Here is a 15985-nt window from a genome sequence, read left to right as displayed (position 1 = left end):
TGATTCAGAAGACTCAGATGAAGCCGACCTAGAAGCAAAAGCAGAAGTCAACGTCGTTGATGATGAAGAAGAAGAAACCGAGACACATGTCGATCATATGTTGAACAACAACATTGAAGATGAGGATCATCCAACGCCATTACCTCCAAGTCATGTATATAATCTACCTCAACATATGTCAATCATGGACTTGCATGACGATGAAACATCTGAAAATGTTTTTTATAACCCGTATCTACAATCGGAGGGTGAGTTAAAAGTGGGAGACACGTTCCGCACAAAAGTGTGCGAGCTATCAAAAAAATTCACATGGATAACTCTGATAATTTCACCTTGAAATGCACTGATTCGAGAAGGTATGTCATTGAATGTCGTAACGTCCTTTGCAAGTTTCGGTTGGCTACGTCTCACAAGAAGAGAAGCGATTCTTGGGAGATAGCTTATATAGACCCACCTCGCAGTTGCATTGCCACTAATGTTGTACAAGATCACCGAAAATTAAGCGCTGAATTGATATGTCAAGACATTTTTCCGCTTGTTAACAAAAACCCATCAGTGAAGGTGAGTATAATAATATCTCATATCCTCACACAATATAATTATACTCTCTCTTACAAGAAAGCGTGAATTGCAAGGACAAAGGTTGTTGAGCATGTATTCGGCAACTGGGAGGATTCATACAAAGAATTACCACGGTTTTTATGGGCACTTAAAACATACACATCGGAAACTGTTGCAATTATGAAGACATTGCCAACATTTATGCCAGACGGAACTTGTGTTACTGGAAATAGAATTTTTCACCGCCTCTTTTGGGAGTTTCAACCATGCATCAAAGGTCTTGCATTCTGCAAACCTATTATTAAAATTGATGGAACATGGTTATACGACAAATACAAGGGCACTTTGCTTATGACTGTTGCACAAGCCGACAATAATAATGTCTTTCCCATTGCTTTTTCTCTAGTTGAAGGTGAAACCGCTGGTGGTTGGGGTTTCTTCCTTAGTCATCTCAGAACACATGTCGCTCCACAAGTCAATCTCTGTTTGATTTCAGATAGACATGGTGCCATTGAGAGTGCTTACAATAACCATGATAACATATGGCATAATCCTCCTTCTACCCATGTCTATTGCATTAGACATGTCGTCATTTTAACATTACCGTGACAAAATTAGTTTGTCTAATGCAGATGTAGGAAGGTGGGTGGATAACATACCATTAGAGCAGTGGACAAGGGCATTTGACAGAGGCTGTCGATGGGGCCACATGACAACAAACCTTGTGGAATTCATGAAAATGGCGTATTCAAAGGCATTAGAAATCTATCAATAACCGCATTGGTCAGAACAACCTATTTTAGGTTGGCATCTACCTTCACAACTAGAGGTAAAAGATGGAGTGCGGTGTTAATGTCAGGTCAATTATTCAGTGAATGTTGTATGAAAATGATGAAATAGGAAACTATCAAAGCTAGCACACGCGTGGTTACAATCTTTAACTGTCATAGGCAAAATTTCAGTGTGCAGGAAAAATGGACCACAATGAGGGGAGGCCAAATTTATCTTATGTTGTCAGACTAAACAGAAGTTGGTGCGATTGTGGAAAGTTCCAGGCCTTCCGTATCCCTTGCTCCCATGTCATTGCGGCATGCACCCATACTCGCCAGGACACTTACATCCATCTATCCGATGTTTACAAGACCATTACCGTCATGAATGTCTATAACGAAAGCTTCTTAGTGCAACAATGGAGGAATACTGACCTCCATATGAATGGGACATAGTTTGACACAACGATGAGATGAGAAGAAAGAAAAAAGGACGGTCAAACAACACGTGTATTAGAACAAAAATGGATACGGCTGATAAAATGATAAGATTATGTAGTATATGTCGTCAACCGGGACATAATAAGAAAAAATATCCCAATCTAGGAGCAACCTCTGCATCATAACTTAGTACCTCATTTCAATTTTTGTAACCTTTGATTTTGATATATTAATAACTTTTTGTTACAACAAGGTTGACAGCAAACATCACTCCAACCTAAACACACTTAAAACCGAACAAGTCTAAATAAACAACACAAACAACAAATATCAACACAAAATAAAATACTTAACCACAACATTTAAAAACAACATTTCTAACTGATTACAACAATCAAATTGATGTCATCTGATCCAAACATCACTTCCCTAGCATCCTTATCATTTTTTACTCGCACCCAACCACGTAAGCCATTGAGTCTCTTAATACTTTTAGTTTCCCCCTTCAGATATGTTTCCATCTAACCAATGATCCAACTCCCTCTTTAGTTGCTCGAAACGACATATGTTCCAAAACATCATCTCCATCAGAGGTTTCTCTCTCGAATAAATCATTTTTTCATAGCGGCGACGAATACGAAATATGTTTGCAATATAATGAAAAGAGATGTGGAAAAATGAATCACCCAAGCCATCTATTTATACAAAAAAAAATTAAACAATACACAGAGGTGCCCATGTTGTGTTGTTACAATTGGGATAAATCTAGTTGAAGTTTATACAAAAAAAAAGTTAAACAATACAAAAAAAAATTAAACAATACACAGAGATGTGGAATAAATCTAGTTGAAGTTTACAATTGGGATGATCATTGTGTTGTTAATAAGACTAGTTGCTACAAGTATAATGAATTAGGAATTACCTATGTTCTTTAGTTTGAGTCAACCATGTTGTGTTGTTGTTGTTTAGTTGATGAGGTTTTGAAACAACCCTGATGTAAACCATGTAACCTGAAATTATGACAAGTAACAATTGACAACTTCTTAGAAAGAACGTGTGTGTTTCTAGGCTCATCATTGACTTTGTTGCACATATTTTTGGGGAGACCAATTTCCTTTCTCATCACTGGTGGGTTGATTTCTACTTGGTCATCAAGAGGCCACAATTATGGTCCATTGGTAGGGAAAATTATGTGTGAGTATGTCTTCTTAAAAGTAGTCTTCCTACAGAAAGAATGACAATAATCAATACACATTTTATGCACAAAATGACAATATCCATTACACATTTTATGACAATAACCAATACACATTTTTTGACACAAACCTGTAATATTCTGAGACATATTCTTATGGTTGTTTCTTGTTTTTTCATATGCAAGTTATGGCATGACAACATGGGATTCCAGTTAAAATCTCATGTTCTACAAGCACATGTCTCTTGTTTTAGATTAAAAAGATATGTTTTGTTTCCATTTGTCACACCATATATGGATAAATCATCATCACCATGCTATGTAGGTATCCAATTTTAAGCAACCTTCTTATTATTTTCAAGCACCAACTGTATTCTAGGGAAAATATCACCATTATACTTACTCAATGTATCCTTCTGACTAGTTAACCTCTTAGTCAAATAATGCTTAATCCCTCATAACAAAGTTATGATTGGTTTATCTCTATACTCTAGAATTGCCTTGTTAAAAACCCCACACATGTTATTTACCTATAGGTCAGATTTAGAATAAGTCCTAAAATGTGACCTGCTCCAGTGTTGTGCGGGAATATCTTTCATTTCCTTCAAAGCAGCTTCATTCAAGCTTTTTCATCCTTAGCATTGCCCCCTCCCATGCTGTAACTGTTGTAGCCCTTGTTGCACTCCACATAACCTCTTTCAATTCCAACCTACGATATCTCTTCTTCTAGTTCCCATATAGATGCTTCATGCAAAGGCGTTGCTCCACGTGTGCACTCACACTCTACACTGTTGGTACTAGACCCTAAAAATAATATAAAGTGACAAGCAATATGATATTACACTATATTCAGTAAAACTTATACATTGAAAGAAAAAGGATGTTACATTAAAAAGTTACCTTTTGTTGGTATGAAATGAAAGTATATTCCCTAGGGTTTATGCTTTCTATATCCTCCATTAGAATGCTGACGAACCATTCCCAAGAGTCTTTTGTCTCGGCCTCCACAACAACATAATCAATATCATATATCTTGTTATTCCCATCCCCCCCCCCCCCCCCCCCCCAGTTGTCGTCAATTGTCCATCACAATGTCCTTTCAAAAAACGAGCATCCAAACCTATTAGTGGCCTACAATAATTTGTAAATCCAGACTTACAAGCATCCAAGCATACATAAATCCTCTCAAATACATGACCTTCATTAGATTCAGCACATTGCACCACTACATTACTATTAGGGTTTGACTTTAGTAACTCTTGTGCATAACGTCTTAAATGGGTGAATTGGTCCATACCAACACCTTGGATCAAATCCATAGCCCTTCTTTTTGCTTTATATGTCTGATCATGGGACAACTTTACTCCCCATCTATCAACAACTTCAATAATCAATCCCATTGGTTTCATGTCAGGGATGTGTTTTAGAATATGTGCAAATTTCTTGGTCAACCATGTTGTCTTTGCTTGCCTATTATGTGCAATTCTATGGCATTTGTGTTCATCAACTAGACTTGCAACTTGGCAAAATTGGTTCCCTGCGCTTTTAGAATTTCTCATGTAGAACTTGCAACCATCCATGCATTTTACTACCAACCTTTTTCAATCATTTTTATTCAAAGCAACATTTTTCATCATCTCCATTGCATACTCCTTCAAAGCATCCTTAACCATCTCTTTGTTGTTGAACATCATACCTAGTTGAAATTTGAGGCCTCTCCACTTTTATAAGCTGGAAACCTCTCATGTTCCTCCTCATCATCACTAGCAGGAGGTGTATGCAACATATCAGAGTCACCATCCACATTACAATTGTTCACCTTATCAACTAACTTATCAGAAGGTAGGAGTGTGGTCCAATCCATATCATCAATCCCATCACTATGCTCATATCCAGTGTCACTAACACTGTCCAAATCATCTGCACTTCTAACATAGCCTAGGTCAATACTTTCACTCTCTACTTGTACTCCATCCTCAACATTTTGACTCCCTACCTACACCCCATCCTCAATATTTTCACTCCTAACTTGCACATCATCATCAACCCTGTCAAGTTCTACTTCATCACCATCAGAATTTGGAGCAAATTCATCATTAAAGTGTACTTCCTTAGCATAATCATGAACTAATTTTGCATCATCTATCATTTCAAGATTACTAATGGCATGCTCTACATACACATCTATCAATTCAAACACATTAGCATCCTCAATAAACTTAAGAACACCAGCATCACAATTAATGGGTCTAAAGCCACAAACACTTGATATTAGTATATCCCTCATTTCTTATCATTCCTTCTAGCTCCATATAGGACATATAGTCCACATCCCACTGCCAATTCATTTCGGAGATTACTCAATTAATGTACCACTTGACAGGTGTTTCTACTAGTTTTCCACTATGATGAATTCTTAACCTAATTGTACGGTTCTGAGATGGCCTGGAAAATAAAATAAAATGCACAATCATAACTTATACCTAGAAATGACAGATATATTACAGCAAACCCTAAACCCAGAAAACAAAAAACCCTAAACCCAAAATATAAAAAGCATTTCACATACCTCAAACAATATTTCACTTCTTTGTTTTTCGACAAATTGGAAGGGTTATTCATCTTCTGAATATCTTGAACAACGAAACATGATATACATGTGTTGATCAACGAAATAGGATAAACATCTTTGTTTGTGCTGAACAACGAAACTAAAAGATGATTTAGGTGGATGAAGGTGACGAATGAAAGGGGATGAACGAGATTTAGGGATCTTGATTTTGTTTTAAGGTTTTAATTTGTTTTTATAAATTAAAACACTATATTATTAAAATAAGAAAATAAATCAAGACACTATTGAGTGCTAACTCAACTTTTTCATTTATCACATAGGCCAAAGTCTGAAGGAAAAAAAAACCTATCATAGTTGAATAGAGGAACTATAAAACTGAAAAATTAAATGGAGCTAAAAGATTAAAAAAACTTCTCTAGCTTAGACAAGTATTTCAATTAAGATTTTGAATATTTTCCATTTTCTATAAAAAAATTATGCTTCCTTAAATATTCTGTAAAAGTACATTTTTTTTTTTTACAAATATAAATTTGTAGACTTTTAAAAATTAACTTATTTAATACAAATTAGAATAGTATTTTAATCATTTTAAATTTTTTGTAAGCATGTATGTTATTCATACACTCTTTCTTATATCTATGTATTCACTATTCAAAAATATGGTTAACAAAAATGTGAATAGTGAACAATATTATTCAGGTAAAAAGTGATGGCGAATAATACCCTAGTGAAATGAACAATAACTTTTAGTAATAAAAGTTGATTAATGAAATTTAAACCCACAATGATTAAAAATAATTTTGTTATAAAATAAAATTAATTAATAAAATAAAAAAAATTAATTAATTAAATTATAAAATTAATTAATAAATGCCCAAATATTAAAATTAATTTTTAATAATAAAAAAGTTTGTTAAAGAAATATAAAATATTGTTTAATCAAGTTATGAAATTAATTAATCACATGATTTTATATCGGTACCTCTTAATCAAAAAAATAATAATCTTATATTCTTTTAAAAATATTATTTTATTATTATAATATTTTAATAGTGAAATACTGTAATTTTTAGTGTAAGAATGGCATTTTTTCATTAGTTTATATGTAGAGCTAGTCTAAACATGAATAGGAAATTTTAAATTTGTTGATTACAAGGTCCTTAACTTTTGGAAGTTCATTCAATAATTCAATATTTGATTGATGTCTATATACAACTCTTAAATACATTTAACTCCAACCATTTTACACTCTTTCTCTAGTCAAAATGAATGAGTTTTAAAAGATAATGTGCAAGATTACACTAGAATACAACATGCTACAAGAATATTACAATAAGCCAGTTGTTCCGAAGCATCAAAAAGATTTTTAAAAAATTAAAAGAATAAACTTGATGTAAAACTAGAAAATCAAATGTGAAACTTTACACTCGAGTATCTTTTCCTATTCTGTGTTTGTAACCCACAACTTGGACAATAAATGCACCTCTATACATGTATCAACTAAATATCCACAGCATACAATCACAACTCACCATCAACCAAAGACAAGCAGAAGTAGAGTACATATCTATCTAGCAGTGATCTGTTCATGGTTTATGTTGTGCGATTATCAATGAACGAATAGCTTGCTGAGGAGTCAGAGCTTTTCCATTAACAAGCATTTGCTCATAGAAATCCGTGCGTATAGATTTGAACTGGTAATGCTATTTTTAAATAAATCAAAGAGGCAACGTAAAACCCTTAATCAGAATGACTTGTTTTGTTACAAAGAGGAATTAACAAATAAATCAAGAATATCGTTGATAAAAGTGTACCTTCTCCTTCCAGGTAAAATCAACGTCGCGAAAACAAGGATCAAGCAATGTGAGCTGGTCTCCTCCTTTAATCTGGATGACATTGACAAGGGCTCATTTAATACTACATTAATTCTTCATTTGATAACTATAACAGTAGAAAGGGAAGGAAAAAAATTGCCCCAAAATTTTATTCAGCAAATAAGTACTCGGTGTGCTTAGATAAATAGCTTAATTAAACAATTATTTGATAAAAGTTTATCATATAAGATAATATGTATAAGCTGTTTTTTTTTATAAATGAAGAGAAGATAAAGATAAATATAAATTATTTTGACAAACTTATGAAAATAAGCGGAAAACTAACATATAGACATTACATAACTATTTTTAACTCTTTGAAAAACATGACTAGGAAGAAAACAAGAGAGGAAGTCATAAAACTTCACTAGCAATTCTTACCACATCCTGGTGTACACCATAAACTGAGAGAACAAAGCAAGTTTGGTTTGAATCACAGAGCAAATAGTATCTGCAAAATGACAAGAAAAAGATCATCCAGGTCCAATTTCTGCATTCATTGCAACTATTCTCAAGATATATTATTAACATAAAGGGCACGTAAATATATTCTGAAAAGTTACAGTACCCCCAAACATGATTGGTATTTTCTTGAAACACGATGAAAAACATGTTAGAAGGTGCTGTTATTTTTCAAAATGGGTTATTGCTTAAACAAAAGATTATAAACAGTGAAAAATATGTTTCTGGGGCCGAAGACTTACAGGGGAGCAACACCCTCACTACTAATAGAGAATAGCACCTTCCCCTCTACTGCTAGAGCTCTATTAAGGCCCTCTGACAGAAGATCTATGGTAACTGTTCTGTATGGCGATTTCACTTGCACCAGAATGCAAACATGAATCAATTCAGTATATTACTAAAATAATATACTATAGATGATGCCAGAACATTGCTTACAATTTACAGCAGCCAATGATGCTGCCAAAGAGGCCATTCGCTTAGCTCTTACATGTACCTGTACATAATAAATAGTATATAAAAATCAGCTGCCTCCCTCAAAATAAAATGATGTATGTTTGGTTTCACGGTTGGAGCACTTAGAATTGATTCTGGATGGATAGAATTGACTTTGACATGTTTGGTTGCCCTCGGGTCGAACTAATTATGTTTTTCAGAATTGATTCTACTTGAAGCTAGAATTGGTAGTTTTTGAGTCTAAACGTGATTTTTACACTGAAATTTACTGTTCAATCACTTTGAATTAATTTTTTCATCGTAGAACCAAACACATGTGATGACTACAGCCCATCTCTTTTAAAAGGAAAACAAATGGTATTTCAGAAGATAGCAAAATTGAAAAAGATCCCCATATGATAAGATATCAAGGTATTAGGAAAAAAAAGCTTATCAACAAATTAATGGCATTGACTATTACAACATGGGCAAAGAAAATTTCATTACCCTCAAAAGATTGTACACCTTGTCAAGTATATTAACGATTTTCTGAACCTCCTCTGCAGCATTGAGACCTGGATCCTTCAAAGCAGCAGCCTCAAATCCACTGAGGGCCCTCTCGTAGTTCTCTAGATATTTGTTAGCCTGAAACAAGTTATTACCCAATACACGATTCATGCTTTATATGTGATTTTGACAATTAAATTTTACTCTTTTACATGAATTCTGGAAGGCAGTAGCTGATAAAGACAAATATGACACCTAAGTTACATGGGGAAAAAATCCTCTCTGATATAGAATAGAAATGCAACTTACAGTGGCACTATTAAAGTAAAAATCTGGATTGGACTTGATCCCTTCATCTTTCTCCTGGTACATGTTGACCAAACATCAGGTCTTCCACACATTTAAATAACAAGCCAATTCACTAGTACTAAATATAAATAACAATAATCTCCATGTACTTAAGAGTAAAACGTAATCAAAAGGATGATACATTTCTATCATATGCATATTATTGCAACTAAAATTTAAACAATTATTCTTCATACTCACAGCATTTTGATATGCTTTTAAAGAATGTGAAAGTCTGCTATGATCCAAACCTCCAGTGACAAAAAAACTCGTAAGGTATGCATTTCCAAGATTATCTGTCAAGAAGACTATATAGTCAGATGGTGTATGAAAGACAAAAAAAGTGGCATGCTCGGTCACAAACAATGTACAAGGACCAGGATTAAAAGTATTAAGGAGCAAGTCTCTTAGGGCAGCCAGAAAAGAATAACTGGTTTCTTACATTCAATCACCACAAACTCTTTACTATGAAACTCTTTGTTTGCAAACTTAAACATCAAAGGTTGGGTTTTCTAGGGGTATCAAGGGAAAAATATGTATGACTGTATCTTGGTTTCCTAAAAGAACCGAAGTTTTTGAGACAAAAATAAAAATCTAAAATGACTGAAAAACTGGTTTGAAGGGAGTAATAGGTCAAAATTTGGCATAGTTATACAAACACTACCTAAAACTGCCATATCAAATTAATGATTAGTTTTCTTGCTTCCTACAAGAATATATATATAATCAATAAATCAAGTCTCATCAAAGTTCAGTTTTAATATATACAAATATATTCAATAGTAATAATAACAGCAACTAATTAAATATCTTACACCAAGAGTCCCCATCCTTGACATCCAAAGCAATTGCTTCCTTGGCATGTTGAATGCTTTCATCAACAAGTTCTGCTTGATTATCCGCACCTGATTTCATACCAAACACAGAGATGAAATAATATTGCATCCCAGTTTTTCATTTTTCAGCATACAAGTATTCATGCTCAAATTCTTGTGGATTATAAAACAGACTAAAGTAACAGCTTGAAAACATATTCTATACCATTCTCAGGTGCACCACTTTTCCACTGTCATCACACTCTCCCTTCATATTTTCATGCATACACAATACAATTGTGTACGCTCAAATTTTGGGGAATCATAAATAAAGCAAACTAAAACAACTACTTGCAAATATATTCTGTACATCAAGACTACGGGTTTCTTTCTCATTTCTACAAATAATCATATTTGTGAGACAACTAATAAGGCAGCTTTGTATAACTGCAGGCAATCATAACATATTGCATTCTCGTAAGAAATAAAACATATTTTCTACAATTATAAAATCTCAAGAAGGATTTTGTGCCCATTTCTATGGTGAGTGAGGGATATTTTTTCTAGCTGCTGCATTAAGAACGGATTAAAACTAAGTATCTATATAGTCAAATCATGGATTTGTTAGTATAAAATAACACTCCGTCATATTATATATGTAGATAAGGGCTAAAAAGCTAAATCCAAATAACAGTGATTAAAGAAATTAGGACAATTGAAAAACAGTAAGTCTTAAAACAGTAAAAGATAAGAGCCGAATCCCTTACCTTGAGACATTTTTCTTTTAAGCATTGATAATTGGCAAAGAATCTTTTTGTCAGGACCCTACATAAGTAACCAATATCTATCATCACTGATCAGTTCAATACACAGGATCTCCACCAGAGTAAAATGATACTGAGACTCGGGAGAAAATGCAAAAGATATTTAAATATAACAAACGTCCTTTTCTTAAAGTAGATCCTCTGGAGATTCACACCTAATACCAAAAAACTAAGAGCCGAACTATTTTTTGTTAACCATGATTTATAAAAGTGACATTAGTATTACTCAGACTCTTAAGAAGCCAGAAAGAGGCAGTGAAATAACTTAAGAGCATGAAAAAGAAAGAATATACAACTCAAGATGTAGTGAAATAACTTAAAAGTATGGAGAAAAAAGAATAAACAACTCAACATGTATCAAAATCATTACATAAATTATGTAACTGATACAAAATTTACAGTTTCCAATTTTCATCAATAAAAACAACCAGTTTGTGCATAAAAATCACTGACAAGTAAATACAAACCACTAAATTCACTTGTTTTAAGCCCTGTTTGACACACACGTTCACAGTTATTTGTTCCATTCCATAGGCTTTATCAACACAAATTATATATAAACTGTTCTGGTAATATAAGCATAAACTTCTTTTGGAAATAGGCAGCTGCCTCTTACTCTAATACCAAAAATTCCGGAAATTAAGATTGTATTCATACATCTAAAAATAGAGAGAATAGCAACTGGAGGAAAGACTTACACCATCGTGTTTCTTCAACTATATCCTCAAAATTCTCATCCTCCTAGGGGGGACCAAATCACATAGGATTTGACCCCGAAATCTCAGATTCTAACAAAATCTAATGAAAACATGCATCCCTTAAGATCCAAACATTCTTCCTCACAGCTAAGTTCATAATAGAATTCTATTATTCTATTATGAACATAATGATTTAAATCAAAACTAATGCAGTGCGGAGACTAAGTTCATACTTGATCATTATGGGGATTAAAACAAAAAGATCCTAGGATCAGCAACAGATTGCAAATATTCTTAAAAAGAAAAAAGGCAATTTCAATATCTATCATGAAAATCCACAATCCGTTGTTACCTTGTTTAACGCAAGATTGAGGCAGTTCTTTGCTGAAGATAAATCTCCTTTTTTCCAAATACAGTTTCCTAAACAAAGCCAAGCATCCGAAAAAGATGGGTTCAACTTAACCTGCACCACAGAAGAAGCATTACTTAAATAAATCACTTAAAGAACAATAGAAAGACAGTAAATCACATAAACTAATAATTCAGTCCTGCTTACAGCTTTTGATAGATGATCCTCAGCTTCTTTCTTATATTCAGGATATACATCTAACACTTTCCCTTTAAGATATTCAAATACTGCCCGTTGCGTAGGTGATTTTCTTTCTTCTGGAAAAAGGAGACAAAACTTCAATAACAAATTAAAATGAAACAAACGAGATAATGGAGAATATTTCTTACTTCCTAGAGTCATACATTGAAATATTGATCAAAACCTCTGTAGCACCGACGGCACCTTTGAAAAAAGGTGTGTCTGTGTCATTGTCCAAAACCGACACTCACACTTGAGATTATTACACTTGAGATTAAGTTTAACTTATTCATTATTTCAAATTATTACCGGTGTCGACGTGTGACGTGTTTCCGGTGTCCATGCTTCAAAGATCAAAACAGTGCAAGATTCCATTCTAAGTAACCGTATAGCAATTTCTCAGCAAGCATATCAAGATTAATTAATTAGCCTATATGAGCTTATCAACCAGCATAAGCTGTTTTTAGCTTATTTTCATAAACCCTAACATGTTACAAGAACAATCACTAAATTAAGTTGTTTATCCAAACAAGACCTAAACAAGAAAGGGAAGTACCTGGAGGAACGGAATCGAGGAGATTGAGAATGAGATCGGAAAGTTCTTGCAATTTGAAGATTCTATCGATAGGGTTTTGGGGAAAATAGGTGTCTCGAAGAAGGTAAAGTTCGTCTGTGGATTTTGCAGCTCTTGACAATGCTGTTGCTTCTTCTTCTTCGCCGCCTGAATTCTTCATCTCTCTCTACAAGCTTAGTTCAGTTCTTGTACTTTGAAGCCCAGAAACTCAAGTTAACTCAAATACTTCTTGATCGATCTTGGATTTTTGTTTTCTTTGCGATTTTCCGTTTGATTATAGTTTGGATTTTTTTAAGTAATTCGAGGAAGAGATTTTAAGTGATTTTGTTGAAGTTATGTTTGGATCGATGATAATTGATGGAACGAAGGGGAGATGGTTACTTTATTAAAAAAAAAAAAACAGAATTTAATAAATTTGATTAATATTATGCAAAAAGTTGATAAAAATATATTAATTATTAATTATATATAAAAAAACCAAAGTACATATCCTTTCATCGATTTATGTTACATGTTTCGGAAAAAAAAATTGTAAACAATATTTGATGAAGAATTAGTATATCAAATATCTTCATTATTTATCAACAACTTTAAATCTCTTTTTAATGATAATATTAAAATATTATTTTGAGTCTAAGATGAAGTTGGATGGCTTATCTCTATTTAATGATAATATTAAAATATTATTTTGAGTCTAAGATGAAGTTGGATGGCTTAAAAAGCATGTGTTGGACTCGTGAGTCGATCCTATCCGAAAAGGTATAATAATAATTATTATGAAATTGGACGTCAAACTTGCACAAATCATGTCAATTATATTTGACGTATGACTTTTACTTCGACACGCGTCATTTCCTACTTCAGTTTGCATTTGATAATTGATACAAACATTAGTTTCGATTTTCTAAATTGCAATGAATTAAAGGCTAATTGAATGCACGCGTGAGGCTGATTAAATGCACGTGTGAGTAATGGTATCATTGTTGATGGCTCTGAAACCAAAGAATATGGTTTATGATTTTAGATGCATGTTCATGGAGAAGTTTGTTGGAACAAGATTTGTTCATATCCCTTGATTTTGATGATAACAATGTACTTAAAGAACAATTGGATATACTAACATATGTTCAAGTGTGCAGGATCATAAAACTTAAAGTCTACTCATAATTGACCTTGCCGAAAGCATTTGTTAACAAGTTGAATGTCTCAAATTCTGATGGATCAAAATTTGATGACTCTGAAAGACCAGCCTTTGAAGGATCAAACTTTGGTCATGATACTTTTACCTTTAGTGATAGCTCAGACTCTAGAGCCCTCAACTTGAAAAGCTCAGTCGGTACTTTGTCCCGATAGCAAGCCTATCTTGTCAACACCAAACTTTGGGTAAAAATCAACTATAGTCTCTTAGTGCAAGACTCAAAACAAGCTTATGTGACTTGTCTAGTTTGCCCTCTTCATTTGGTTTATACCTAGTATGTAGTGGACTATATTATTATACTTTGATTAAAGATCTTAACAAGATTTGTCTTCCAACGACTCTCTCTTGGAGCTCCTGCATTTCAAAAGGTTCTCTTGTGCAAACAACTTTCCAATGACTCTTTTATCTGCCTTTATAAAAGAGAGCTGAAGATTTGAAGGAAGGTTAACAGCTACTACACAATCTAATAGAACGCGTTGAGTATAAACTTTGAGTTAAAGTTTCATCTATTAATTTGCACAAACTCTTAAGATTTCTTATCTTTGTATATCTTAGAAACCTTAAGTGTTTAGAAACATTGTAGTTGTTGCAATGTTTCTATACTTATGATTCTTTATCAAAGTATAGTTATAATTATTTCTACTAAACTATTTGTTCAAAGTAGAGAAAGTATCTTGCAAGGTTGCTTTAGCAGTGAAATCTTTTTCTTGTGTGCTTGAGCGGTGAAGTCTCTTTTAAGTGTGATTGAGCAGAAGTGTCTTGCAGGATTGCTTATGGTAGTCTCTTTAAGGATTGATTGAGCAGTGATTTACTTTTGTTTTTTATTATTTATCATTCTGTTGCAACCTAATTGTGTGTTTAGACTCTAAACTTGTTCAGATTCTAGAGCTAATTTTTCAAAAGTTGAAAAAGAATTAGCATACACAATTCACCCCCCCCCCCCTCCCCCCACCCCCCACACACACACACCACACACCTTCTTGTGTATTTTTATCACCTTCAAAATTAAACAATTTACATTTGATAATTGATACATACTCCCTCCGTCCCACAATGAGTGGCGCAGTTGACAACTTCACACATATTGAGAAAAATGAATAAATAAAAGAGAGAGAATAATATTTTTATTAAAGTACCTTTATTATGTATTGGAAATGATGAAAATAATATTAATTAGAAGATAAAATTGAAAAATATCTTTTGGAAATTAAAACATATCATTTATTTTGGAATTTTATTTCAAATTGATCACCATTGTGGGAGGGAGGAAATACATTAGTTTTGGTTTTTCTAAAATGCAATGCTAGTTGAATGTTCGTGTGAGTGATGGTATCAAGTGAGAATTTACACCGATGATGGTTCTCATACCAGAGAATTTCTATGATGATTTTTGATGCAGATTAATTGATAAGTTAAACGGCATGCATTTCATAATTGATATAGAAATTTTTTACGGATTTCTAAATTGCAATGAGTGCAACCATGATTGAAGTTTTAGATTGTGAGTAATGGTATCATTTTTTCAGAAGTCATTTAAAAACGGCGATGGACAAACCTTTTATGAATTATTAGATGAGATAATACTTGTCCGATATACAGTTAATAACGAGAATGGTGTGCACTTTAGTTGAAATAACAACAGAGTATAAGAGTAAAATCTTTATGACTTCCATGGAATTATTTCGGTGCATTGTATAAAGTCATTTATAACTTGATTAAATATTCATCATTTGTCCAATTTATAATCAATACGTTTTTTCAAAAACTTAGTGAATGTCTAGTAGTTTAATTGTGTTAATATTGTCATTGAAAAGATAAACGAACATTACGTGTTCAAGCTTTAAAAAATTTAACTTCCAAGTGTACATGATGATGATTGCAACAATGCATGAAGACTACAATATTAAACTATTTGAATTATATAAGGTATGAAGGATTAACAAGCACAAGAAAATGGGGTTTAATTGAGTTTCTAGAATGATAGATTTTCACGATCCAAAACAATAAACACAGTTATAAAATATTCAAGGATTTTTATCCCGATTCACTGTTAACTAGATTACCTCCAGTTCACTCGTCAGAGTGACTTCACCTTAGAAAATGACTTAATCAAATAATCAAA

General features: G+C 33.1%; 1 protein-coding gene across 2 annotated transcripts; it reads right to left on the bottom strand.

Annotated features, from left to right (window-relative positions):
* Nucleotides 1-6805: 6805 nt before the first annotated feature.
* On the bottom strand, nucleotides 6806-13071 carry LOC127097959 (uncharacterized). 2 transcript variants are annotated; one of them, XM_051036458.1, is made up of 13 exons: nucleotides 12648-13071; nucleotides 12059-12168; nucleotides 11855-11965; nucleotides 10748-10805; nucleotides 9981-10070; nucleotides 9367-9461; nucleotides 9127-9180; nucleotides 8836-8955; nucleotides 8314-8371; nucleotides 8118-8232; nucleotides 7795-7864; nucleotides 7354-7425; nucleotides 6806-7242 (listed from the first exon to the last, which is right to left on the bottom strand). In XM_051036458.1, exons 1-13 carry the CDS (start codon nucleotides 12823-12825, stop codon nucleotides 7126-7128), a joined length of 1248 nt encoding a protein of 415 aa, XP_050892415.1. In that variant the 5' UTR covers nucleotides 12826-13071; the 3' UTR covers nucleotides 6806-7125. The 2 variants fall into 2 exon arrangements, with proteins under 2 accessions (XP_050892415.1, XP_050892414.1); XM_051036457.1 differs by having other exon boundaries at nucleotides 8818-8955; nucleotides 12648-13069.
* Between the last annotated feature and the right edge of the window lie 2914 nt (nucleotides 13072-15985).

This window comes from Lathyrus oleraceus, chromosome 6, assembly GCF_024323335.1.
Source record: "Lathyrus oleraceus cultivar Zhongwan6 chromosome 6, CAAS_Psat_ZW6_1.0, whole genome shotgun sequence".
NCBI classification, from domain to species: Eukaryota; Viridiplantae; Streptophyta; class Magnoliopsida; order Fabales; family Fabaceae; genus Lathyrus; species Lathyrus oleraceus.
The sequence above is the reverse complement of the archived record's forward strand: the minus strand, read 5'-3'. Positions and strand labels throughout refer to the sequence as shown.

Bases quoted from the DNA above. Each gene is read 5' to 3' on its own strand.
- LOC127097959 (XM_051036457.1), bottom strand. From the start codon at position 12,825: ATGAAGAATTCAGGCGGCGAAGAAGAAGAAGCAACAGCATTGTCAAGA. The intron at 9,462-9,980 runs GTAAGATATTTA...TCTTCTTGACAG, and splicing joins CAAGGATGGGGACTCTTGGT to ATAATCTTGGAAATGCATAC. The intron at 8,372-8,817 runs GTAATGAAATTT...TATTATGTACAG, and splicing joins AGGTGTACAATCTTTTGAGG to GTACATGTAAGAGCTAAGCG.